Raw genomic sequence first — 22,672 nt, 5'->3', positions numbered from 1 at the left:
TAATAGAGTTACAGCTGAAACCAGGAGTAGGAATTCGGGTCCTGCTTGCACTGCTGACTAGTTGGCTACCTCAGAGGTACTTGCCCTCAATATTAACACCAATAAAATGAGGCTGTTGGCTATATAATTTTAATGAGTTTCTATCCTCCTCTGACATTCAGTGACTCAATGAATTTATGATTCTGGGACCAAACACGGAGAACATAAAGATCCAAGAAACCTAGCAGCTACCTTGACTCACTTCCCTCCTCCCTCACGTCCAGTTACTTACCAAGTATGACCCATTTTACGAAGTCCGGGTGGGCAAATAATCACCCGTTTTCTTAAAGTTTTATTGGAACACAGTTATGATGATTAATGGACTTATTTATTGCTGCTTTTGTACCATGGTGGCAGAATGGGGTAGTTGCCACGATGTGGTTCACAAAGCTTTAAATATTTATTCGTTGGCCCTTTCTAGAATATGTTGGTCACCCCCTGATCGAAATCATTGGGAGATTTCTCATCCTCACTACCTTTGCCCTAACTTAGGTCTTTACCTCTTCTCACCTGGTGAATCCATGAGCTTCTAAAATGAGTTTTTCTGACTCCAGTTTTGAACCTCCCAAAGATACTGCATATGGCAGCAGCGTAATTTTTTTTTTTTTTTTTTTTTTAAACCTTAACACCAACTTGCTTAAAACCCTTCATGGGCAACCTGCTGAACTCAGGATGAAATTCAAATTCCTTATCTAACATACAAGGTTAGAAAGCAACAGGACTTTAGTGACCTCTGAAGGCCTTTCTAGTCACAAGAGACTAGGTATAGTTGGACATGACCCACGCTATAGGCATTGGAAAACCCAGTAAGTAAAAGAGGCTGTTAGCTCACCTCACTGAGAGCCTGGCTGTAGATCTGGCCTGGGGTAAAATTTTAATCCAAATTTCTAGTTATTTCACATGGACTTTCTACATTTCCTTCTGTTGGCTCCTCTTGTGCTCTTCCCTTTTCACCCAGAGGGTGTCCTCTGGAGAGGTCAGGACTTCTATCACGTTTCTGTCTCTGGGCCTTCCCTGTGCACATCTGGAAGGACAGAAGCCAAGTCTCTTCTTGGTAATTCCCATGCCTCTGCAGAAGTCTCTCTGATTGGACAATAGAGGTCATTGTGGTCAGGGATATGGCATGTGCTGATTGGCTTAGCGCCAGTTCACGTGTTTAAACCTTGGGGTTGGGGTAGGATCCCACCTGAACTATAAAAACTGGGAAGAGAGGGGGCCTTATTCCCGAGCAAATGTCAGGCTGTGTTGGAAACAGGGTGAATGAAGGTGGACTGGGACCAAATAACCCAGATTCACAGAGCATGCCATGAGCAGGATTGCGCTGAGAGTCAGAAGCAGTGGTAGTTGCCGCACGTGGGGAGGCTGGTCATCAGGCTTCCAAGGTTTGGGGGTTAGGGTCCCTCACTCAGTGGGTCTTAATTCTGGCCAGTCATTAGAAGTACCTGATGCCTGGGCTCCTTGAGGACAATTTAACTTGGGTTCTCTCCCAGTTTGCTGGGTATGAGTGACCCTGCAAGTTCTCCAGGAGAGTCTGATGTGCAGACATAGTATTGACTGGGTTTAGGTCTGTCGAATGGGAACAATCGTATTCCAGCAGAATTGTTGTATATTGATGTGTATAAGGAATACAGCCTACATAGGTGCTCAAATAAATGGTAGTTTCTTAGTCGTGATTCTTAACCTTTATGGGAATACTGTAGGAGTTCCTTAAGACCCCTCTCCAAAATATCACAGACTGGGGGACTTAAACAGTAGAGAGTTTCCCCCATTTCTGGAGGCTGGATGCCCAAGATCAAGGTGTCGGCAGGTGTGCTTTCTCTTGAGACCTGTCACCTCGGCTGGCAAATTGCCTTTTTCTTTTCTTTTTCCTTTCTTTTCCTTTCCTTTGCTTTGTTCTTTTTCTTTTAACTTTTGTGCATCTACATCCCTGCTATCTCTTCCTCTTTTTATAAGGATGCTACTATTGGATTAGGATCTACTCTTCTGGCCTATTTAACCTTAATTACCTCCTTAAATGTCCTCTCTCCAAATATAGTCACATTGGGGTTAAGATGCATATGAATTGGGGGGCCCTAATACAGTCCGTATGATCCCCTATGGATCATTTGATTCTCTGTTAGCTAGAGTTCCTTTACCCATAAAAATGCAGACACACATGTCCATCAAACTTTGTATGTATTTATAGGACTTCAAAGGTCCCAGTTAAGCGGGAACATCTGAGGCAGCCTTGCAGAGGAAAACACATACTAGAGAAAAGCATGTGTAGAAAAGAAGGCACGTCATTCTCTTTAGTCCATTCATTTAACGGCTGTTCACTGAGTGCTGTGCATGTGTCGGGCACCGTGCTAGGGTTAGATCAATGAGTGACACAGGCCAGACTCCTCCTCTTACCACTTAAAACTTCTGCTGGACATGGACAGGAAACACATAACGCCATTCAGTGTCAGGACCACGTGCCATGTGGAGAATCAAAACAAAATGATGGGGTGATGTTCGCCTGGGAAGCTGCTTAGATTGCGTGGTTAGGACTGTCTTCATGGAGATGAGACTTGCACAACAAGGAGTCAGCCCTGCACATGGGAGTAAAGGGCTTATGGCTGATGAAATGCCCGTTATTCTCTGGTTTATTTCAGTATCAGCTGGCAGAACCACCTCCTCTCTCAGCAGCTGCTCCCTGATTTGGTTCTGCTGCCTGCAAAGCGAGAATTTGGGATCTGCTCTGGAATTGGCATAGCTCTTGTGGATTGCTTCTCTGCCTTTGGATGTCTTTCTCTTTTCCTATCTCTGAAATGTTTAGGTCCTGGGCTTGAAGGGGTAAGACTTACCCATCAATTCAAACATCTGTTCCTCTGAATTTTCATTGACATTACCAGAGTGACTGTTGTGACTTTAGCACGAAATAGAGTAACCCTTGTGGGAGGAGCGGTCAGAATAGTGATGTGGGAAACTCGAACAATAACTGTATTGTAGTGCATGTGTCTGTAATAGTATGCTTTGGCTCTGAAGGATCTAGAGGGACCCCAAACAGCATCTGGATGGAATGGAGAAGACTTCTAGAAGCTGTGTCCTAAAGATCCCCCACTGGCCTTAGGATAAAGAGCAAAATCCTGTTGGGAATTGTAGGCCCCTGTGGGTCTGGTCCCTGCCACCCTCTCCAGTTCTCTCCACCTCTCTCCCGAGCGAGGCCAGACTTGGTTCCTTACTTTAGGTTGGGGTCAGTTCTGCTCTGTGTCTCTCACTCTGGGGTACAGGTTGAAGGGGCAGTAGTCTCTGGGGCATGTTCTTTTTCTGGTTATCACAAGTGTGTAAGAGGCCAAAGCAAACTTTGTATGCATGATTTTTTAAAGATTTATTTTAGAGTGGTGCCTGGGTGGCTCAGTGGGTTAAAGCCTCTGCCTTCGGCTCAGGTCCTGGGATCGAGCCCCGCATCGGGCTCTCTGCGTGCTGCCTCCTCTCTCTCTCTGCCTGCCTCTCTGCCTACTTGTGATCTCGGTCTGTCAAATAAATAAATAAAATCTTAAAAAAAAAAAAGATTTATTTTAGAGAGCACCTGTGGTAGAGAGAGAGAGAATGGAAGAGAGTCTTAAGCAGACTCCGTGCTCAGAGAGGACTTTAGCTAAGGGCTCGAGCTCATAATCGTGAGATCAGGATCTAAGCTGAAACCAAAAGTCAGATGCCTAACTGACTGCACCACCCAGGCTTCCCTGTAAGCATGTTTAATTCCACTGCTCACTTCTGTCCACTTCTAGCTGTTGGCCAATGTAACTGGTATGGCCCAGGCCAAAGTCATTAGATAGGGATACACTCTCTGCTCTAAAGGAAGGTGGGGGAGGGTGAATATTTATCAAACAATAAGTTGATCTACCCTAACATGTAATGTGCTTAGAATAGTGCTCATCTAGGTCTGCCTAACAACGTACTTTTAATGGTCTTACTTTGGGGAAGGGACAAAGAAGGGAGTAGTTTGTTAGAAGTAAATAACAGAGTTGGGGAGGATTATTAGGTAGAGTGAGACTTGAGCATGTTTATAGCCTTATGGGAGGAGTGAGTGGGTGGAAGAAAGATAAGGCAGAGCTTGAAGATTTTGGCTGAAATTTGAAAACATGAAGTGGGATGCCATCTTTCTAATGGCTTCCTAATGGCTTCCAATGGCAGAGGCCAAGGAGGTAAGTGGTTGGTTTGATAGATTTTTCTCTGATCTGAGCTCTGTATACCTGATTTTTTCCCCTTCTCTTTAATCTGAAAGGCGAGGTTTAGATTGTAACAGTTGGTGTTTACAGTGTTTTAATGTCTTTCATATTGAGAACTGACTAGAAACATCTTCAGAAATAATTTACACCACCATAAAATGAATTGCTAATCTTTCAGAGTGTATTCTGTAGAATTGTTTTTGTTTTTTTGTGTACCAGCCAAGAAGATCTAGACCAATGTGGAACCTGGTAAAATATTTTAGAAGCATCATCTGATTTGCAAGGCTAAGTAGGGATATAAATCCTTTCTCAAATACACAGCCATGCTTTCTACCATTTACTTGTGTTGTAGTTTCTCTAGTTGTCTCTTAGGGCAATGTTTATATATGTGATTAAAATGTCCACATGATGCACGCCCGCCCACCACTGTAGGACTCATGAGTGGGAACATAAGGGCTGTGGGATATGTTGGCTTGTACCAGCAATCATCACAAAGCCCCTATTATGGGCCCGGTATTTAAAAGGACATAGGTATTGAAGTTGATCATTAACAACCACTTGATTTATTGGATGCCTAATTTTTGCAGTAGTGACTTGAAATGGCCACGTACTGCCTTGTGTAGTGCAGAAAATGCTTTGGGAGTTAGGATTAAGGAATATTAAGTATGTGTCGGAATGGGGAGACAGTTTTAATGAGACTTGTGAGCATCCTTTAAGATGCAGCTCGTCTCAACAGATGAATATTGTCACATATTTATTCATCCTTATTACTGAAATACAACATTGGCTGTTTCCCTCTGCTCAAAGCATTTCTTCATTTTCCAATTGTTCAGTGAACAATTCCAGACTTCTGATCCTAATACCAAAAACTCATACTCTCCTATTCTGCTCCCTGATTATCTTCTGTCCTATCTCCATGTTTTCTTTTCAAATGCTTTGCTTTTCCTTATAAATGCTCTAATCTTGCCTAATCTGTACTTTCATTTAAATTGGTCCCTCTGCTTGGCTACCTTCCCTGATCTATGGATGCAAACCTGGCCTCTTCAAAACTTACCTGAAATACCAAGTTCTATGCCATCTTGCCTGGTTTTCTGTTGTTGTTGTTGTTGTTGTTTTTTCCTTGGAAGCAATCCTTTTCTCAATTTTTGAAACCTCTCATTACTTTCTCCGCAGGTCTTATTCCCAACCTGCCTTGCTCTCATGCCATCTGCAAGTAACTTTTGGCCTGCTTATTTTTCGTTGTTAGCCTTTAACTTTTATTGACTAGTATTTTCTTTTTTTTAAATGGAGACACTCACCGTTTATGTAATTTTTGCTAACTTTAAAGCTCATGTGTGCAGAAACACATACCTTTTATCCAATTTCATAAAAGTTAAGCATTTCACACACATACACACAAATGCGGGGAAGACAATATCAAGAGACAAGGCTTTATCCTGAAAATTTTGGCCAGTGGAAAACTCCTGAGGCTATCTGGTTTTATGTTGTTTTCTTTTCCATTTTACTGAGGACCAATAAAATGTTCGTCCTCTATCTGTCCTCTCTGGATAGACCTTTGGGAGCTATTCTTCCAGAAACTTTGAGACTATGAGCTTTGCCATAACAGATTTCTCTGATTCCCAGTTTATCTCTATACCCTTCCATGATAATCTGAGGTCTCTAAAATCATTTAACGACAAAAATAGCACTGATCTGCAACCCAGAAGCGATCAGTTTGGTTAATAAAGATCTGACTGTTGTCTAAAATAACTAAGTAAGAAGTCACTTTTATACACCCTCTGATCTACTTCTGTAAAAGAGCAACAGGCTGAAAGAAAGTGCTGTTCATTCTAAGAGCAAAAATTTTAGGAAACTCCTGATGCGAAATTTTATCTTTTTTTCCTCTTATCCCTAAAATGTACATATGGTTATTTAAATGATTAAGAACAATTTAAAAATAGAGAAAAGTCAAATTATTTGCATCAATCTCAGTTGCTGGCTTTTTGTTTTATGTTTTTTTTCTCCAAGAAACATTTACGGAACAGAGCAAATTGATTTTAACATTGGGCAGAAAGCTACTCATTTGTCAATTTGCACTACCCACTGGAACTTTGTGATGGAAATGTTCAGTAATCTGCACTGTCCAGTATGGTGGTCACAGCCGTGAGTGGCTATTGAAATGCGGCTGGTGTAACTGAGGAACTATATTAAAAATTGTATCTAATTGTGATTAAAATAGCCGCAGGCTACTATCAGGTTCCCTTATTGGACAGTGTGGCTTCCCAGATTGACTAAGGAGTTTTGAGCTACAATTTGTGATGCCGACTTGGGTGGCATTTTATCCATTTTCTTAGTAAACCTGAGAAATTTCAAAGGAGCATTTTTTATTTAGCAAGTTATGTATGTATTCATGGCTCTATAGATCTTTCTGAGCTACTTCTCGTCCTCAGGTCACAAGTTTGAAGGTGCAGATTCTCAATCCACAAATTAAGATCTGTCCATTAACTCTGTATGGGTCTCCTTTTAGCGACCATGGCCCTTGACTTATGCACATCTGTGCATACACACACATACGGACACACATACATTTATGAAGATAAAACAGTAGTGGGACTGGTTAAACTTGAGCGTTCCTGCAAGTTACTCTGAATAGAAAGTGCGAGCAAACCAGATTGCCTGTGCCTCACTCCAGCCCCTTGGGGAAGGGGAGCACTCCCATTCTTCAAGTCAGACTGGAACCTATCAAGCCTTTTGCTGTTTCTATGATTGGACACATACTTATTTTTGCCTGACATATTCATTTTTCTTTAGTTACCAGGATTACACTTTCAAGAGAAATTTAAGTTTCTCTTTCTTCTCAAGTCTTTTTCTTAACTTTTGTCTTCCCAGTCACGTCTTTTTTTTTAAGGGTAAAGATAGTTGTTCCTGACAACATCAAGATGATTAAGATACTAATAAGAGCAAAGGAAGTAATAAAGCTACAGTGAACATTTGTTGTACATCACTCAATATGCCAAGCCTTGAGCACTTGAAATACATTTCATTTAATTGTTCTAAACCATTATAAAAAAGTTAGGAGTATTCCAGTTTTATAGGTTAGATAACCTTCACCTAAACTTAATTTGCTCAAGGCCACACAGCTAGACAGTGGTAAAGCCAGATTTAAGCAACTCCAAAGTCCATGGTTTTACCAACTAAGCAGTAATCAAGATGTAGAGGGAGTTAAAAATAGCTCTTATTCCCCAGAGTATCATGTGTGGTGGGGACAATGTTGTTTGTGATAAAAGAGGCCTTGTTTTCATTTCTCCTTTTTCCGTTTTCATGGTGGCCTTAACCAAGTTGCTTACCATTTCTTTCCCTCCTTTCTGCCCCCTTTCTCCCCTGCGGCCCCAGTCATGGTCAGGCTGTGGTTCCTGAGCATTCTAGGCCAGGGCCTGACAGGACAGGCACAGGGAGGGAGAACACGGGAGAGGGCTCTTTGCATGCTTGGGCCCACAGTTCTCCTGGCCGGGTCCCGGGAGGACTGCTGAGGATGGTGGGCAGGAGTGGTAGGCCTTTCAGTCCAGAGTGCAGCACTTACGGGGGCAATAAATCCTGACACGCCAGGCCCATGACTCCAGGCGCACAGGGGACAAATAAGGCTTGGCCTCTGGCTTTGTTGGGTGACGGCTGTCTGCTGGGGCTGTGGGCCCCAGCGCTGACCACTGGGACAAAGAAGGCAGAAGTGTGAGGACACCTGGCCTCCCAGATGGGAATGGAGGCAACTTCGGTTTCGGGGTTTTGGCTTTCCCTGGAGCCATTCCCAGAGCCCTGGCTGGGAGAGGGGGCTGCCTGGGCCCTGGCAGGCAGGGGCACTGTGGCAGCCCATCTCATACACTTCCCTGGGCCACAGGGATTGCAGATGGGGACAGCTATATGCACATGCTCCTGCAGACATGGGGGGTTAGAGGTTATGATGCTCCCACAGCACACGTTCCACCTGTTAAGGCATCATGGTTAGACGTTTACTGGCAGCGATGGGCATACTAACCAGACTGTGAAAGCCTCCTTTCTGATTTCTAACATCTTACTGTTAGGAGATGAAAAGTCCTGACTCTGTTAACTTGTACCATTGCTTCTTCCTCCCTTCCTGAAATCCCACACTAATATGTAGACTTCCTCAGAGATTAGTCACTTCTTTCCATTAGTGTTATTTCACAGGGATTGCCGTCTGCTCACCAGCAGAAAGTGTGTTACAAGCTGCACATTCCTCAACTCACCAACCTCGGTGAAGCTGTTCTCTGCCTTCTGAGCCATCCTCCCCACCCACCCCCCAAGCCCCAAAATTTCACTTCAGTTTGTCCTTTTCATTCAGGATTGTCCCTTTTATAGCCTCTACCGTGTTTGCCCTTTAAAGATACAGTACTACTGTTTTGTTGACTCAACAATTGTTAAAGATGTTAATGATAAATATTTCTTTTTTCTTTTTTTTTTAATTATTTATTTGACAGACAGAGATCACAAGTAGGTAGAGAGGCAGGCAGGGAGAAAGGGGGAAGCAGGCTCCCTGCTGAGCAGAGAGCCCGATGCAAGGCTCGATTCCAGGACCCTGGGATCATGACCCGAGCTGAAAGCAGAGGCTTTAACCCACTGAGCCACCCAGGTGCCCCAATGATAAATATTTCCAATGCTAAATATTCCTCTGTTGTGACGGAGGAGGGCAGTAAGGTAAAAATGGAGATTGGTGGTCATTGAACGCTGGGCTGACGTCAGGTATTCTGTAGGTTATCTCACTTTATCAACATATGGCAGGAAAGTAGAACTTGGACTTGACTCAATGGGTAGCTGTGTTGGGTGCGGGAGAGCAATAGGAATGAAAACAGGATTCAAAAATCCTTTCTCAACTCTATTCAAAAAGACTGATGAATCACAGACCTGTACCCCTGAAACAAATACTACATTATGTTAATTTAAAAAACTCTAAAAAAATACAAAAATACTAATTCAAAGGAATGCATGCACCCCAATATTTATAGCAATATTATCTACAATAACAGAATTAGGGAAACAACCCAAATGTCCATCAACTAATGAAAGGATAAAGATACACACCCCCCCACACACACAATAGGATATTATTACCCTGCCACCAAAAAGAATGAATGCAAATTGCCATTTGCAGTGATATGAATGGAGCTAGAGAGTTTAATGTTAAGCAAAATATATCAGACAGAGAAAGACAAATACCATAGGATTTCACTCATAGGTGGAATTTGAGAAACAAAACAAATGAGCAAAGGGAAGAAAAGGGCCAAACCAAGTAACAGACTCTTAACTCTAGAGAATAAAGGGACGGTGACCAGAAGGGAGGGAGAGGGGATTAGGGCGTGCACTTGTGATGAGCAGAGATGAGGTATGGAAGTACTGAGTGTGTAAATTGTTCACCTGAGACTAATATTACACTGTATGATAACTGGAATTCAAATAAAAACTTAAAAAAATATAAAGTATCTCTAATGTCTGTATTCTGTTTGTTTCATTCTTAAGATACATGCTTGCTATTGTATATTAAATAAGCTTAAGTGTTGAGTTCTGAGCTTGATACTTATATTATGTAACCAAAGCAAGATCTAGAACATTTCCATTTCTACTTACGAGAAAGCTCCTTCTGCTTTTTGCAATGAAATCTTTCTTTTCCAGTGGGCTATTGAACTCATGCATTGACCTTTTGATTTTGGTTATCACATATTTTAGTTATAGCATTTGCATTTGATGCTTCTTTTGGACTTCTGTTTCTTTGCAGCTTTGTTTCTTGGCTAAAACTTTCTATCTTCTCCTTTGTAGCAGGTATAATTGCATATTAAAGACTTTTCTCATGGCTGCTTTCAAATCTTTGTCCATAGTTCTGAGATTTCTGTCATCTTGGTGTTGCCATCTGCTGATTTTTTTTTTTTCTCATTAAGTATGAGATCTTCCTGGTTCTTAGTTATAAGTTTGCTTTTTGATTTTTTCCCCTAATCAAACCTTGGACATTTTCATCTTATGAGACTTAATCATATTTAAACTTTGTTTTAGCTGGCTTGGAGACCACTCTGGCCAGATGTTGCCTGGGAGTTAGGGTCTCATTATCACTGGCTGGTGGTGAAAAGTCCTGACTCTGCACCAGGCTTCCTCCGACACTGTCCCAGAAAGGAGGGGCCACCTTACTGCTGGGTGGACATCGAGCCTTCTCACATCAGCTTGATGGACACCACAGGTGAGGAGGTGGCCTTGACAGATAAGAAAGTCTGGGCTCCTATGTGACTTTCTATGACCCCACCCTCTTGGGGGTTTTGGAATACTTTTGTACAGCCTGGGGAGGGTGGCAGTCTAGGCTCCCACTCAGTGTTTGTTGGTGGGGGTGATTGGGTTACTTTTTTTTTTTTTTTCTGTGATGTTGGAGTAGAACAATTACTGTCTAAAGGTTTGTCTTGTTAGACCATCCCTTTTGTAGTCTTTTGCCTAGAGACAGCGGGCTTTTGTCTTTCATTTGTTTGTGCCCTTTGAGGTTTCTAGGTGGTAGACTTCTTCAGTTCTAAGTTTGGAATGTAGATGAAAACAAAACCCACGGAATGCACATCATGTCTTGTCTTGAGTTCTAGAGTCACCCAAAGGACTGCCTTCTCCCCTACCTTTCAGAGCTCTCCGTGTTTGTGTTATATAATGTCCGGGGTTTTCATTTTTTTCTTAGCAGGACAAATGGCGAGAAGGGTGTCTATTCTTTTAGAAGCATCTGAGGCGCTACTTGGTTTAAAAATGTAAAGACCTAAGGAAAAATCAGAGTAGGTCACATACAGTAAAGAAAAATAAAGTTTTATGAAACTTGGCTCAGTTCCTTTATTTACACAGATGTGTTTGGGCATGGGTTCACAGTTTGAAATACGTTTCTTACAGTATCCTGGTTAAAAATGTTTGAGTCACCCGTGTAGATGACCTCCTTCTCTCTGATACCTGAGATATCTGTCTAAAGCTTCACAGAACCTCTGACCCTATCTGTGGTACTTTTCTTCTCCTGGAAGAGAGGAGTTAACATTTGCGCCTTAGAGCTTGTCCAAAACCATTCCCCATTCTGATGGTGACCTGTGTTAAGCATTGTTTTAATTTCTGCTGCATTTAGGTGGTCTAGTTCATACATCATGAGTAGGAAGCGTGGATGTTTGCTGTAACTGTCACTCTTAGTTTTGGGGGAGCGAGGGTCCCTGATAGCAAACTCTTTTGCAAAGGCGACAGCCTCTCCAGATGAGTGAGCCAGGATGAGGGTGCCTCATGGGGCTCAGAGGAGGCAATGTCCTGACCCAGCTGCATGTGGTCTGCACATCTGGCTGGGATGGACAGTCATCTGACCCCGGCTCTGGTGGCCACACAGTAGCTACTGGGGCTCCCACTGGGCAGACTTCCGGGGACAGTAAGAGTATTTGGGGGTTTCGGCCCATCATGTCTCATGATATCTGCTCCCTTCTCTCATCAGAAGAGTGCCTTTCTCTCCAGCCCCCTCTTCGTAACAGATGGGGAACTGTCTATTCCTGGTCAGTTACAAAATTGTTGAGAATGGACATGTGATTTTTTAAGGCCTCTGAGTGAGCAGAAATTTATATTTTACTCCTATTCTTTTTGATAGTAGGAAAGGACTCCAACCCTGTATTTAGAAGTGTTAAGCTTCAGAGTATGTGTGTGTGTGTGTCTTTATATAATGGAATACCACATTTAGCTCGTGTGTATGTGTGTGTATATATATATATATATATATACACATACATATATATGGAATACCACATTAAACTGGTATGTGTATATATATAATATGTGTAGGTAATGTATATTATATAACATGTTTATATAATATGTATATATTATATAAATATATGGAATACCACATTTAGCTGACCAAGGAGAGGTCTAGAAATCCTATTTGGTCTCCTCCTAGTCTGACCCAAATGATAAAATCAAATATAATTGAGCTTACTTAAATTGCCTGGGAATGGGGGAGAGTGCAGAGTAAGGAGAAGGTGAGTTCCTCAAAGATGCAGGAGTTCTACCCTGTTATGGTGGAGGGGGCTACAGTTCTCAGAACCCAGTATCCTCCAGGATATGGATGTATTCTACCCTAGAATGGGGCTCAGCAAACTTTTTTTTTTTCTGTATAAAGGGATAGCTCATAAATATTTAGTTTTTGCAGTCCATATGGTATGTCACAACTACTCACTTCTGCCATTGTGCCACTGTCGCACAGTGGTGGCCATAGAAAACATAATCGTGGCTTCCAGAAAAACTTAGGAACCTTGATATGTGAATTTCATGTAATATTCATAGATCACAAATATCCCTTTTAGTTTTTTCCCCCCAACCACTTAAAAACGTAAAACTGTTTCTGCCGTACATAAACAGGCAATGGGCTGGATCTGGCCTATAGGCCATAGTTTGCTGACCCTGCCTTAGCAGATGACTGCTGAACAGGTTTCTTTGCCCAAAGAGACATTGTGCCCCGTCCATTAGCTTAACCCAAGCTCTTATTTGAGACCTACATTTCTAGTATACTTGTTATATATTCAGGTTAAAACATTAGTGATAATGGACACATTCTTGTTAATTCATGCAGAAGTTATTATCAGTGATGTAGGCACTTTTCTGGGCACCAGGGTCTCCCCAATGAGTAAGTTTTGCCGTCAGAGCTTTATCATATCATCTGGATTGATTCTACCTGTGAGAGTATTTTTCTTGAGAACATGTATTTGTAATGTACAACTTCCTTGCTAAGGTTATTACTATACTTATTCAGCTTTCCAAGTCCTAATGGGAGTGATGAAACCCATAGCAGAATATTTTGCTAGGCTTTCAGTTTTCTTTTTTATCCTTAAGGAAGAGCTAAGTAATTATATGTTGTTTAAATGGAATCGTGTGTGAGTTTGGAATGGTTCATCTTAAGTCACAGAGGACCCGACTCAGTGGCATCTTAGGTAAAAGATTACGTTTCTCGTGTAGCATCAGGTCCAGATGTATGTAGTTAAGAACCCAGTTTGAGTAGCTCAGTGATGGTAGAGCCCATGTGGCTATTAGCCTCTTGGCTTTCATGTTTATAGTCTTATGATCTATAGCTGCTCTGGGTATCACCTCTGCATTTGAAGCAGTAAGGTGGGTAAGAGGGGTAATATCAAAATCCGTCTCTTCTGTCCATTCCAGATCTGCATCTTTACACCTCAGCCTTCTGCTTAGGTCCCATAGGCAGGAATCTGTTCACAGCCACATGTAGCTACAAGGGAGGCTGGGAAAGTGCGTGACCTTGTGGGTAAGGAGGAATACACTGGAAAGTGTCTGCCTCAGAGAGAGGGCTCTTGTGATGCTCAGATTACTTCTAGAGGGTAATGCTCTGCTGAATTTGAGTCCAGAGTATGATAAGGCGCCTCCATTAATGAAGCAGATATGTAGAGAGGGTCTGCTGTGGGTATATTCTGTAAGAGGTATGAAACAAAGGCTGTGTTTCCCAGGAACTTTAGCTAGAAGCAAGGCATATACCTGACCCTAGGATCATGACCTGCGCTGAAGGCAGATTCTTGACTGACTGAGCCACCCAGATGCCCCTAAGTTTGTTTTTGTTTTTGTTTTTGCTTTTTTAAGGACTCACCATAGAGTGTTACAGCAGCTGCACCATTTTACGTTCCCAGCAGCAGAGTATGGGGGATGGGCTTGTTTACATGAAACAGAGTTGGTAGCTTTGTTGTGGCATCTCAAAAACAATGCGAAAGCCTGTGCAATTGCAGTAAAAAAAAATAATAGGGACTTAATTTTTTATTTTTTAAATTTATTTTTATTATTACTAACTTTTTAAAAGAAATGTTTATGAGATCTACATTGGTTTATCATTCTTGGTTTTTGAAGAACTTAGTATCAGCAACTTTAACGTGAGGAAAATGAGAGCAGCCCTTGAGGGAAAGACCACTCACTGAGAGCTTACAGTGCCCGTTCCGTAACTAGAAATTAGGAAGGCACAGCGGGGTCAGGAAGACCAGAGAAGCATGAAGAGGGTCTCAGAGCTGACCTGTGAGCTGCTGAGTCCATTAAATTGAGTAAATAACTTCAATGAAAACAAGAAAGGGCATGATGAGGACAGAAAAGAGAACTCAGATGAAACACCTTTTACCTGATGAACAAAGAAATGGAGGTCACAGCTTGTAAAGAGGCCATTTGAAAGTTACCTCATGTGTAAATATTCGGGACGTGAAATTTCAGGGAAAACAAAGCAAAGCCTGTCAGAAATGGTTTTAAATAAATAAACTCAAGCACAAAACCTAAATCAACTACTGGGTTTGTAGGCGAGGAGGGAACCGCTATGGAGGATTAAAATATTTGTGTGAGGAAGGCAGCTACGTGTGCTGCAAGTCAAAACCTCATCTTCTGCTTCATGTTTATCGTTACCTTACGTTGTAAATGCTGGGTGTTTACCAGCAGAGAGATGTTTCCTTTTGATTGAAGACATGGTTATAAAAAGGGAAGAGATTGCCGGTTCATTCAGTAAGAACCAGTGTTAACGTAAAGGCCTGTTATGTGCTGGGTTCTAGACTGCGGAGTGGAGGTCATGGAGGTGATTAAGGGGAGGGACCTGCCTTGAGGAACTTGTAGTGGTGGTAGGAGAGGTGGACAGATCAGTGAGGGAGACCTCCTCCATGTGGAAGGAGCCTAGCCCAATGGTTCTTGATCTGGTAACCAAAAACTCCCTAGAAGTCTTTCAAGGTCTGAGCTGACACATGGGGTATGTGAACTCAGCCTCCCAAAGGAGCAAGTAAGACTAGGGTATAGTAGAACCTCTTTCTAGGAGGATGGACCAGCCCGAGCAAAGGTGAAGGATATAGGAGAGTCTGATTTAGTGCAGAAGGCAAACAGGAGGTCCTGGAAACCACTAGCAAGTCAGTGGTATTTGGAGGCTGTGAATTTCAAGGCAGGAAGCATCCAGGTATCATTGCTGCAGAGAAAGATCAAAGCTATAAATTGTTCTTTCTCTAATGTCCAAATCTATTCCATGTTAATCTTTCATCTCCCTTCACAAGCAAACTTGTTTTTATACTCATGATTTTAACATACTGAATATTTGTTACAAATAGACCATTCTTTGGAGGTGGAGAAGCTGATTTGATAGTAACAGCGGTTAGCCTCCTGCTCTTACAGATTTTGGCCACTAAATTCTCTTTCTACCCTGCCTCAACTGGGCATTGTGATTGGGTCTCCAACATCCATTCTGCCCCTGCCTTCTTGAATCACAGCAGCGTGGTTTGACGAAGGGAACTTGAGCCAAAGGGCTAGCTGGTTTAAGGGTAACCCTCTCCACTGCCAGGGTTTTAGTTCATTGAGGGGTGAGTGATTCACTTTGGGCTGATGAGAAAGAAACGAAAGTTTGGAGGAGGATTAGGGGAAGAACAGTGTGAACTAAACTGTCACTATTGCTAGATGAGAACTAGAAGCTTGTAACTCTAGGTGCCATGAGAGGACCCAGGCTTAGGACATACACAGGTGATGTTCTGGATAGCAGGATGGGGAGATGAAAAAGAAATCCGAATCCTTGATAATCCTGTTTAGCTGGCAAATCCATAAACTCTGACCTTTTACCGTTACTGGACTTCCTATTCTGAAAGCTAATAGTTTTCCATACTGTTAAATTTGGTTTTGTTCACCCAAAACTTGAAATCATCCATATAAACGATGCTAGACCTTTGTGATCTTCAGGAGATCCCTGCATCACTTTTCGTGACTATGCATCTTGAGTCTCCTTTCCCTTGTCTGCGAAATGAATGTAGTTCATCTCACTGCGTTTTTGTGAAGATCATTTGAGATCCAGCACAAAGTGTAAGGTGGGGAGGCATGAGCTAGTACATATTGAATGTCTCCTGTGCACCATGAAATAGGCCGGTTCGTGGCTCTAGGAAGCTAGAAGCTAGAAGAGAAAGTCACAGATAATTTTCATGTTAAGGGATATAAATGAGACCACATGCACATAGACCTTTGTACAAGCAGTTTAAGATCACTCAGTATCTGAATACTTACGGTCCAGGCACAATGATCCAACATGGGTTGGGGGCAGGGGGATGAGGAAGAGGATGGAGGAAAGGCCTCTCTGAAGAAGCCTGCTTTAAGCCAAAGCCTGGCAGATGAGTAGGAGTGAGGTGAGGAACAGGGAGAACATTTTAGGCAAAGAAGCATGACGCACAAAACCCGGGAAGTGTGAAAGAACTTGATGTGCTCAAGAAGTAGCAAGTGTGAAAAGGAAGTGTGTGGCCAGAGTAGAGTGAATGAGGGCTCTGTGGGTGATGAAGTTGGCAAGGCAGGACGGGGCCAGTGATTGCAGGGCCTTGTTGGCCGTGCTGCAGGTTTTTGAACGATGTAGGTGTAAAACGAAGCCATTCGAAAGTTCTAAGCCCAAGGGTCTCACAGTCCGACCCATACGTTTTTTAAAAGTGGGGTTCTGGGGCTCAAGCGAGGAAGAGCCATTGGGCGAGTCAGCCGTGCAGATGAGAGACGTGGGTGGCTCGGACCAGGGTGATGGCAGCACGGAGGGAGCCGCGTGGACGGACTGGAGCAGAGCTGTGGGCGTAGAGCTCGCCGGACCTGGCGAGAGATGGAAGGGCTATGGCGAGTTGTGGAGAGAGCCCTGCCAAGGGTAGCTCTGGTTTCTCTGTAACTGGAGAAGACTGGAAAAGGCATTTGGGGAGGGAGTGGTATAGAAAGACCAAGGATCTGTTTCAAACATGTTGAATTTGAGGTTATCAGGGACACCCTGGAACTGGGATCTTGAGCTCCAGGTTTCACTCACGTCGGAAGCTCCTGACGGGTCTTCCTGGGCCGCGGTTAGCGTTTGGGCATCACTGGCAGGGGGACCGTGCTGGAGTGTGGGAGTGGATGGTTCCTGTTAAGGAGAGCATGGAGAGTGGGGAGGGAACCCCTGCCTCGCTTCTGGGAAGCCCACCCTCGTCTCTCGGGTGTCACATGCTCTCTGGGAAACCAGGTAGGAGGAAACCGTGACCTGAATGGGGTACAAAGTAAGGAAGAATTGTAGAACCACAGCAGTTGTCTAATAGGGGAGCAGCTGAGAAAGGGGGGGGTGCTGAAGGTATTGAGTGAAAGGTCATCAGTGAGGTAGAGTCCTGAGGGGGATGGAGGGAAGGTTCTGGCCCTGAGTCCTCTGAGGCCAAAGGGTTCAAATTCACCAAATTTGAAGGGGTAGGGTCCCTGGGAGGTGAGATAATTTACTACACACATACACACACACACACACACACACACATGCTGTGTATGTGTGCCTGTACATAGCCCCCACACCCCCTGGGGGTTCATGGAGTTTATCTGGGGGCGAAACATGTGGTTCCCATAACACTCACTGCTGTTTCTTTGAGGATACTGCGTACAGTGGAGGGGCTCAGTAAGTAATTTGTTGAACGAATAAATAAGCTCAGAAAACGGGCTGTAGACTTTGCGGAGGTATCCATGTTGGAGGACGTGGAGAGCGTAAGACAGGAACAGTCAGAGGCCACTAGGCTTGACTCCCTGGAGCCCTCCACGTTGGACTTTCCTTCTCTTTCATATAGCAAACATAACTCGTTCAAAATCACCTTTTCCTGACTCTCCTATTGGGCCATAACATCTTTGAAGGGCACATCTGTCCTATATAAATCCATGTTTCCAGGATATGTCACCTCGTAAGTGCTCCGCAAATAGCCAGGCAGTGAGTGCGAGGCAGATGGAGGCAGAGACGAGAGCTCAAGGGCCGGGGTTCCACTGGTTGGGTGTGTGGGTTGCAGTAACGAAGTTGCCTGCTTTGGTATTCTCATCTGTGGTGGGGGAGTTAGTAACTTGCGCAAGGTCAGAGAAGTTGGAAGTGACGGCTTCTGGGTTTGTACTGAAGTCTTTTCTGACTTGAGAGCTTAGGGCACCTGCCATCCACGCTCCCTTCTCCCCAGAGGTTTCCCCATAGTTACCACAAACTTGCTGCCTCCAGACTTGCTGCTGCCTTGTTTTTTCCTGCTTAGGTCAGATAAAATACCATCATGGGCACCTTCTTTGTTGGACCTTGTTTGGAGTTAAACGTTTCCCTCTCTCCTAGCTCTCCACTGTGGCTTGAATCCCCGGGCTGTCGATCACTCCGCCCGGGCCGAAGGCATTAAACTGCAGATTGAAGCGGAAGCTGTGGAATCTCAACCCATTAAAAACAAAAATTTTCAGAAGGTGCTTGACCAAAAAGGAACCCCCAAGCGACTGCCAACAGAAGCTGAGACGGCTAAGGTAGGTCATAGTCCACCCAGTTAAGGAGATTCCAAGGTTACAGCCCCGATAAAAATGTTGGGGTCCAGCCACAGAGAACAAAGGGTGCTGTTTCACTACTCACGGTCATTTGCCAGGCTCAGATTTATCATTTTATGACGCTGGCATATCATGGGACTATCCAGGCTTCAGATTCTTCTGTAGAGATCATAAAAACTCCCTCCACCATTGGATTGAGCAGATAAAATAAGACTGTGCATTGGAAGGATTTTATAAAAGGTTCAGTGACCCATGTGTTTGAGGGGCTTTTGCAGACACACACTGTCAATCACTAGTGTTTTTATTAAACAGATGCTTCCAGGTACTGTTTCCAAGACTCTTGGTGTATGGCCTCTTGTGTCCCTGTAACCGTTCCGTGAGCTAGATGGTCATAAACAGGACTCCGGTCAGTGAATGAGACAACCACGTCTACTTTGGTTTTGGATTCTTCTTTTTAGTCTTAGATGTAGGCACGTAACACACCAGTAAGATGGGATGGGGCGGGTCGATGATCCTTTAGTAAGGACCCCCTGTTCTAAAGGTTTTCCACAATGGAACTGGCTGTAGATGGATTTTTGTCTGAAATCGTGAAGATGCTCATGTTGGGGCCATGGAAGATGTTCCTATTCGTTTGATTCTTGGAAATTAAAGAAATATGCTCAGAAAACGGGCTGTAGACTTTGCGGAGGTATCCATGTTGGAGGATGTGGAGAGCGTAAGACAGGAAAAGTCAGAGGCCACTAGGCTGGACTCCCTGGAACCCTCCATGTTGGACTTTCCTTCTCTTTCATATAGCGAACATAACTCGTTCAAAATCACCTTTTCTTACGGTATTTCCTTTTCGTATGGTATTCAGTTTCTCTCTTGCATATTCTCTGCAAAGGAATTTCCTTTCAGAACAAATCTGTGCGTGCCTTGGAAAGCGAAGATTACAATCACCCAAGAACACATGAAGTGGAAAGGTCACTCGGCTGTCCTATAATCAACTCCTTCCCCACTCCCAACATCTTCCAGAATCGAATGATAATTTCTCTGCTTTATGTGACGTTTTGAATAATGACTATTGTTACTTCCTTTCTGGAGTGTGGATAATTAAAACTGATGACCTGAAGTGCATGCTTGTGTGTGTTGTAGAGCAAAGGAAATGAGGAGTCAGGAGATCGCACATACTGTGCTCTGAGCTCTTTAGTAGAGAGACATTGCATCTCCGAGGGAATTGGCATATGGTTGAAGTTTGGTCTGTGAGCAGAGCTGGAAATAGGTGAGCCCTGTTCTATTCCATTATATTTAAACCTCCTCAGTCTCTGATGCTACACCAACATCTTGAAAGAGCAAGGGGAAAAAAGAAGTATTCAGGATCTTTCACTAGGAAGATAAATAGCTTGAGTAGGATCTTTTCAAAGGGCTGCTTAAAAATATTAAAAATTAGATAAGTGAAAAATTAAATAAAAATTAGAAATAGATATTAAAAGTAGATAAGCTGTTATTTGTCTGATTTTAATTGAACTCTAAACATTTCCAGATTATCTCTTGTTTGAAAACAGTCCAGGACTATGAAGGTTTGTTTAAATCTGACATGATGTGATTACTTGTGAATTAGACTACGGGATGCGGTAGTAATTCCTGCATTTCACATTGGTAGCGTTTGCCTTTGCCTCGAGATCCCTTTTTGGTTGCTTTGCTGAAAAGGTGCTTCACAGAGAATGCAGTGGTCTATAACGAGCCTTTCCTCAGAAGTGGACCAGGCCACAAATGGAAAACCAGATTCGTTTGAATTATCCTGTACATCTACAGTGAAAGCGGGTTAAGGAGATTGTTTTCACATTGACATCCTATTTAGGAGTGAACAGACCAGAAGTTTTAGTAAAACTTAGACAAAGTATTTGCTTTTCTTCATGGAGGACCTGATGACAGTGGTGGTTGCTGGGGCCGGGGGTGGGGGTGAGGGGGTCAGGGAGCAGAATTAAAAGTAAGGATGAGAGTGTGATGACTGCGGACCTGCATGGTTACCTACACTGAACCTTCCGTGCCGCGGGATGAACTTGTTATGCGCATGTGCAAACACAGTTAAATGTGTTTCGTTGTGAGTTTTCTTCCTTTTTCTTGGAAAAATAAGTCAATCTCGGGTAACTTGACCTAAACTTAAGAAAAAAAAAAGAAAAAAAATTCTGACTAGAAATGTGTGCATTTAAAGCCACTCGGTAGTATAAATTGGTACAGTTTTTCTGGAGGACAGTCTGATAGTAGTAACTGAAATCAGAAATATGTGTAATTTTTGAGTCCATAATTCCTTCTCTAGGAATTTGCCCTGAGAATTAATCATCCAGATGTGCAAAAATGACTGTGGGACAGTGGTCACTCTGGCATGATTTACAATATGAAAATGTTGGGAAGAGCTCAAATGTCCATTCCTAGCGTGCTGGCTGGAGGAACTGTGTCTGTTCATGCAATGGGGTAGAATCCTCCATTCATAAGGGTAAAGGGCACTTACGTATTTATCTTAATCCATTCAGGCTTCTATAACAAAATATCACAGACTAGGTGGCTTATCAACAAAAGAAACTCATTTTTTTGAAGATTTTATTAATTTGAGAGAAAGTGAGAGAGCCACAAGCAGGGGGAGCAGTAGGCAGAGGGAGAAGCAGGCCCCCCGCAGAGCAGGGAGCCTGGACTGGATGAGCAGGGTCCTGACCTGAGCCAAAGGCAGATGCTTAACCTCCCTGGTCCCCCAAACAATAGAAATGTATTTCTCACGTTCTGGGGACTGGGAAGTTCAAGATCAAAGTGCCACCAGATTCAGTCTGAAGAGGGCCCGCCTCCTGCTCCTAGACGGCCATCGGGTCCTGTGTTACATGGTGGAAAGGGACAAGGGTGCTCTCTGGAGCCTCCTTCAGAGCACGAATTCCATTCCTGAAGGTTCCAGCCTCATGACCTAGGCGCCTGCAAAACGCTCCACCTGCTTCTACCATCACATTGGGGTCACCTATGAATTTTAACAGAACATAGACATTCAATCTGTGACAGTATTTATGTGGGAACATTAGTGTGATAATTATTTAAAGCGGGGGTGGGGGAGAAGGGCACAGTGTGTATAGCGTGTTCCCATTTATGTAAAAAGGTCTTTTTCTATATAAAATCCTCACTGAGTCTGGGAAAGTTTATTCCACGATTTGAATAGTGGTTTATATCTGGAGTTGAGAATATAAGGAAAATGTTCTCTTCACTTCTGTTTTGAGGTTTGTTTTTTGTTTTTTTAAAAGAGACGCATGTTTTTAAGCATATTGACTTCGCATCCTTTTTCGGATTGCGTTATCAACCTGAGTAGCTCAACTGGGACTTTTTTTGTTTGGATACTGCCTTTTAAGGCTGTATTCCTCCCAGACCTTCCCATTGTTGCTTTTGGGAAGTTATTTGCCAAGGCAGTGAGTTCTCTTGGAGACTTCTTGCCTTCACATGCTTTCACTCGTGAAGACCGTTTTGTGAGGTGCTTTTGTGTTTGCCTCTTCTTGAACTTTCTGGGGTGTCACAGCTCTGACTGAGTGTTACCTAATGGTTCAATTGGACTTTCTATCCCTTTGCTACTGACGATGCAAACCCAGTGCCCCCCACCCCCACCCCCATCCCATATGCACTTTCCTGTTGGCGGGCTTCACACAGGGAACCTGGTTCCAGTTCCCCATCATGCCTGTGGCCTCGCCGCTTGGACTGCAGCCATGCTGGGTTTGGAAACCAATCCCTCCCCACGTCACCTGTTCCAGATCCCCAGCAGGCAAAGTGATGTTCATGCCTCCTCACTGCTGTGGTTTTCTGACACCTAAAGATTTCTCTTCAGTGATTTCAAGCTTGGCTTTATATCAACTTAAAAATGTACTTTCTAGCACCTTCAAGTTCTCAGAGCTTGAGGAAGGGGGGATTGGAGCAAGAGCTTTTAATATACCATCTTGACTCTGTAATGTGTATCTCTTTCATAATCTAAAAATATATATCTCTTTCCTCTCTCTCTAATCTTTATTTGGAAAAATTATCTTTTTTGCTTCTCTTAGAATGTCGTTTTTAGAGTCTTCGGCTCTAATCCTCAAAAGACTAGAACTCAAGTTCCAGAAGGAAGGGGTTCTATGCCAGGAGATGCCCATATCTCTTATCAAAGAGAAACCAGTGGAGAACCA

General features: G+C 43.3%; 1 protein-coding gene across 6 annotated transcripts in view; it reads left to right on the top strand.

The window, feature by feature from the left end:
- The window catches only part of SAMD12 (sterile alpha motif domain containing 12), a 394,456-nt gene that overhangs the window by 19,184 nt on the left and 352,600 nt on the right, over positions 1–22,672 (top strand). For all 6 annotated transcript variants that reach the window (XR_004279492.1, XM_032315619.1, XM_032315622.1 and 3 more), the window contains exon 2: positions 18,310–18,488. Coding sequence is in view for 5 of the 6 variants with exons in the window: in XM_032315619.1 (XP_032171510.1) it covers positions 18,310–18,488 (179 nt within the window). In the remaining variant the exon portion in view is untranslated. The remainder of the gene's footprint in view (positions 1–18,309; positions 18,489–22,672) is intronic.

Source organism: Mustela erminea, chromosome 16 (genome assembly GCF_009829155.1).
Source record: "Mustela erminea isolate mMusErm1 chromosome 16, mMusErm1.Pri, whole genome shotgun sequence".
Classification (NCBI taxonomy): Eukaryota; Metazoa; Chordata; class Mammalia; order Carnivora; family Mustelidae; genus Mustela; species Mustela erminea.
The sequence above is the reverse complement of the archived record's forward strand: the minus strand, read 5'-3'. Positions and strand labels throughout refer to the sequence as shown.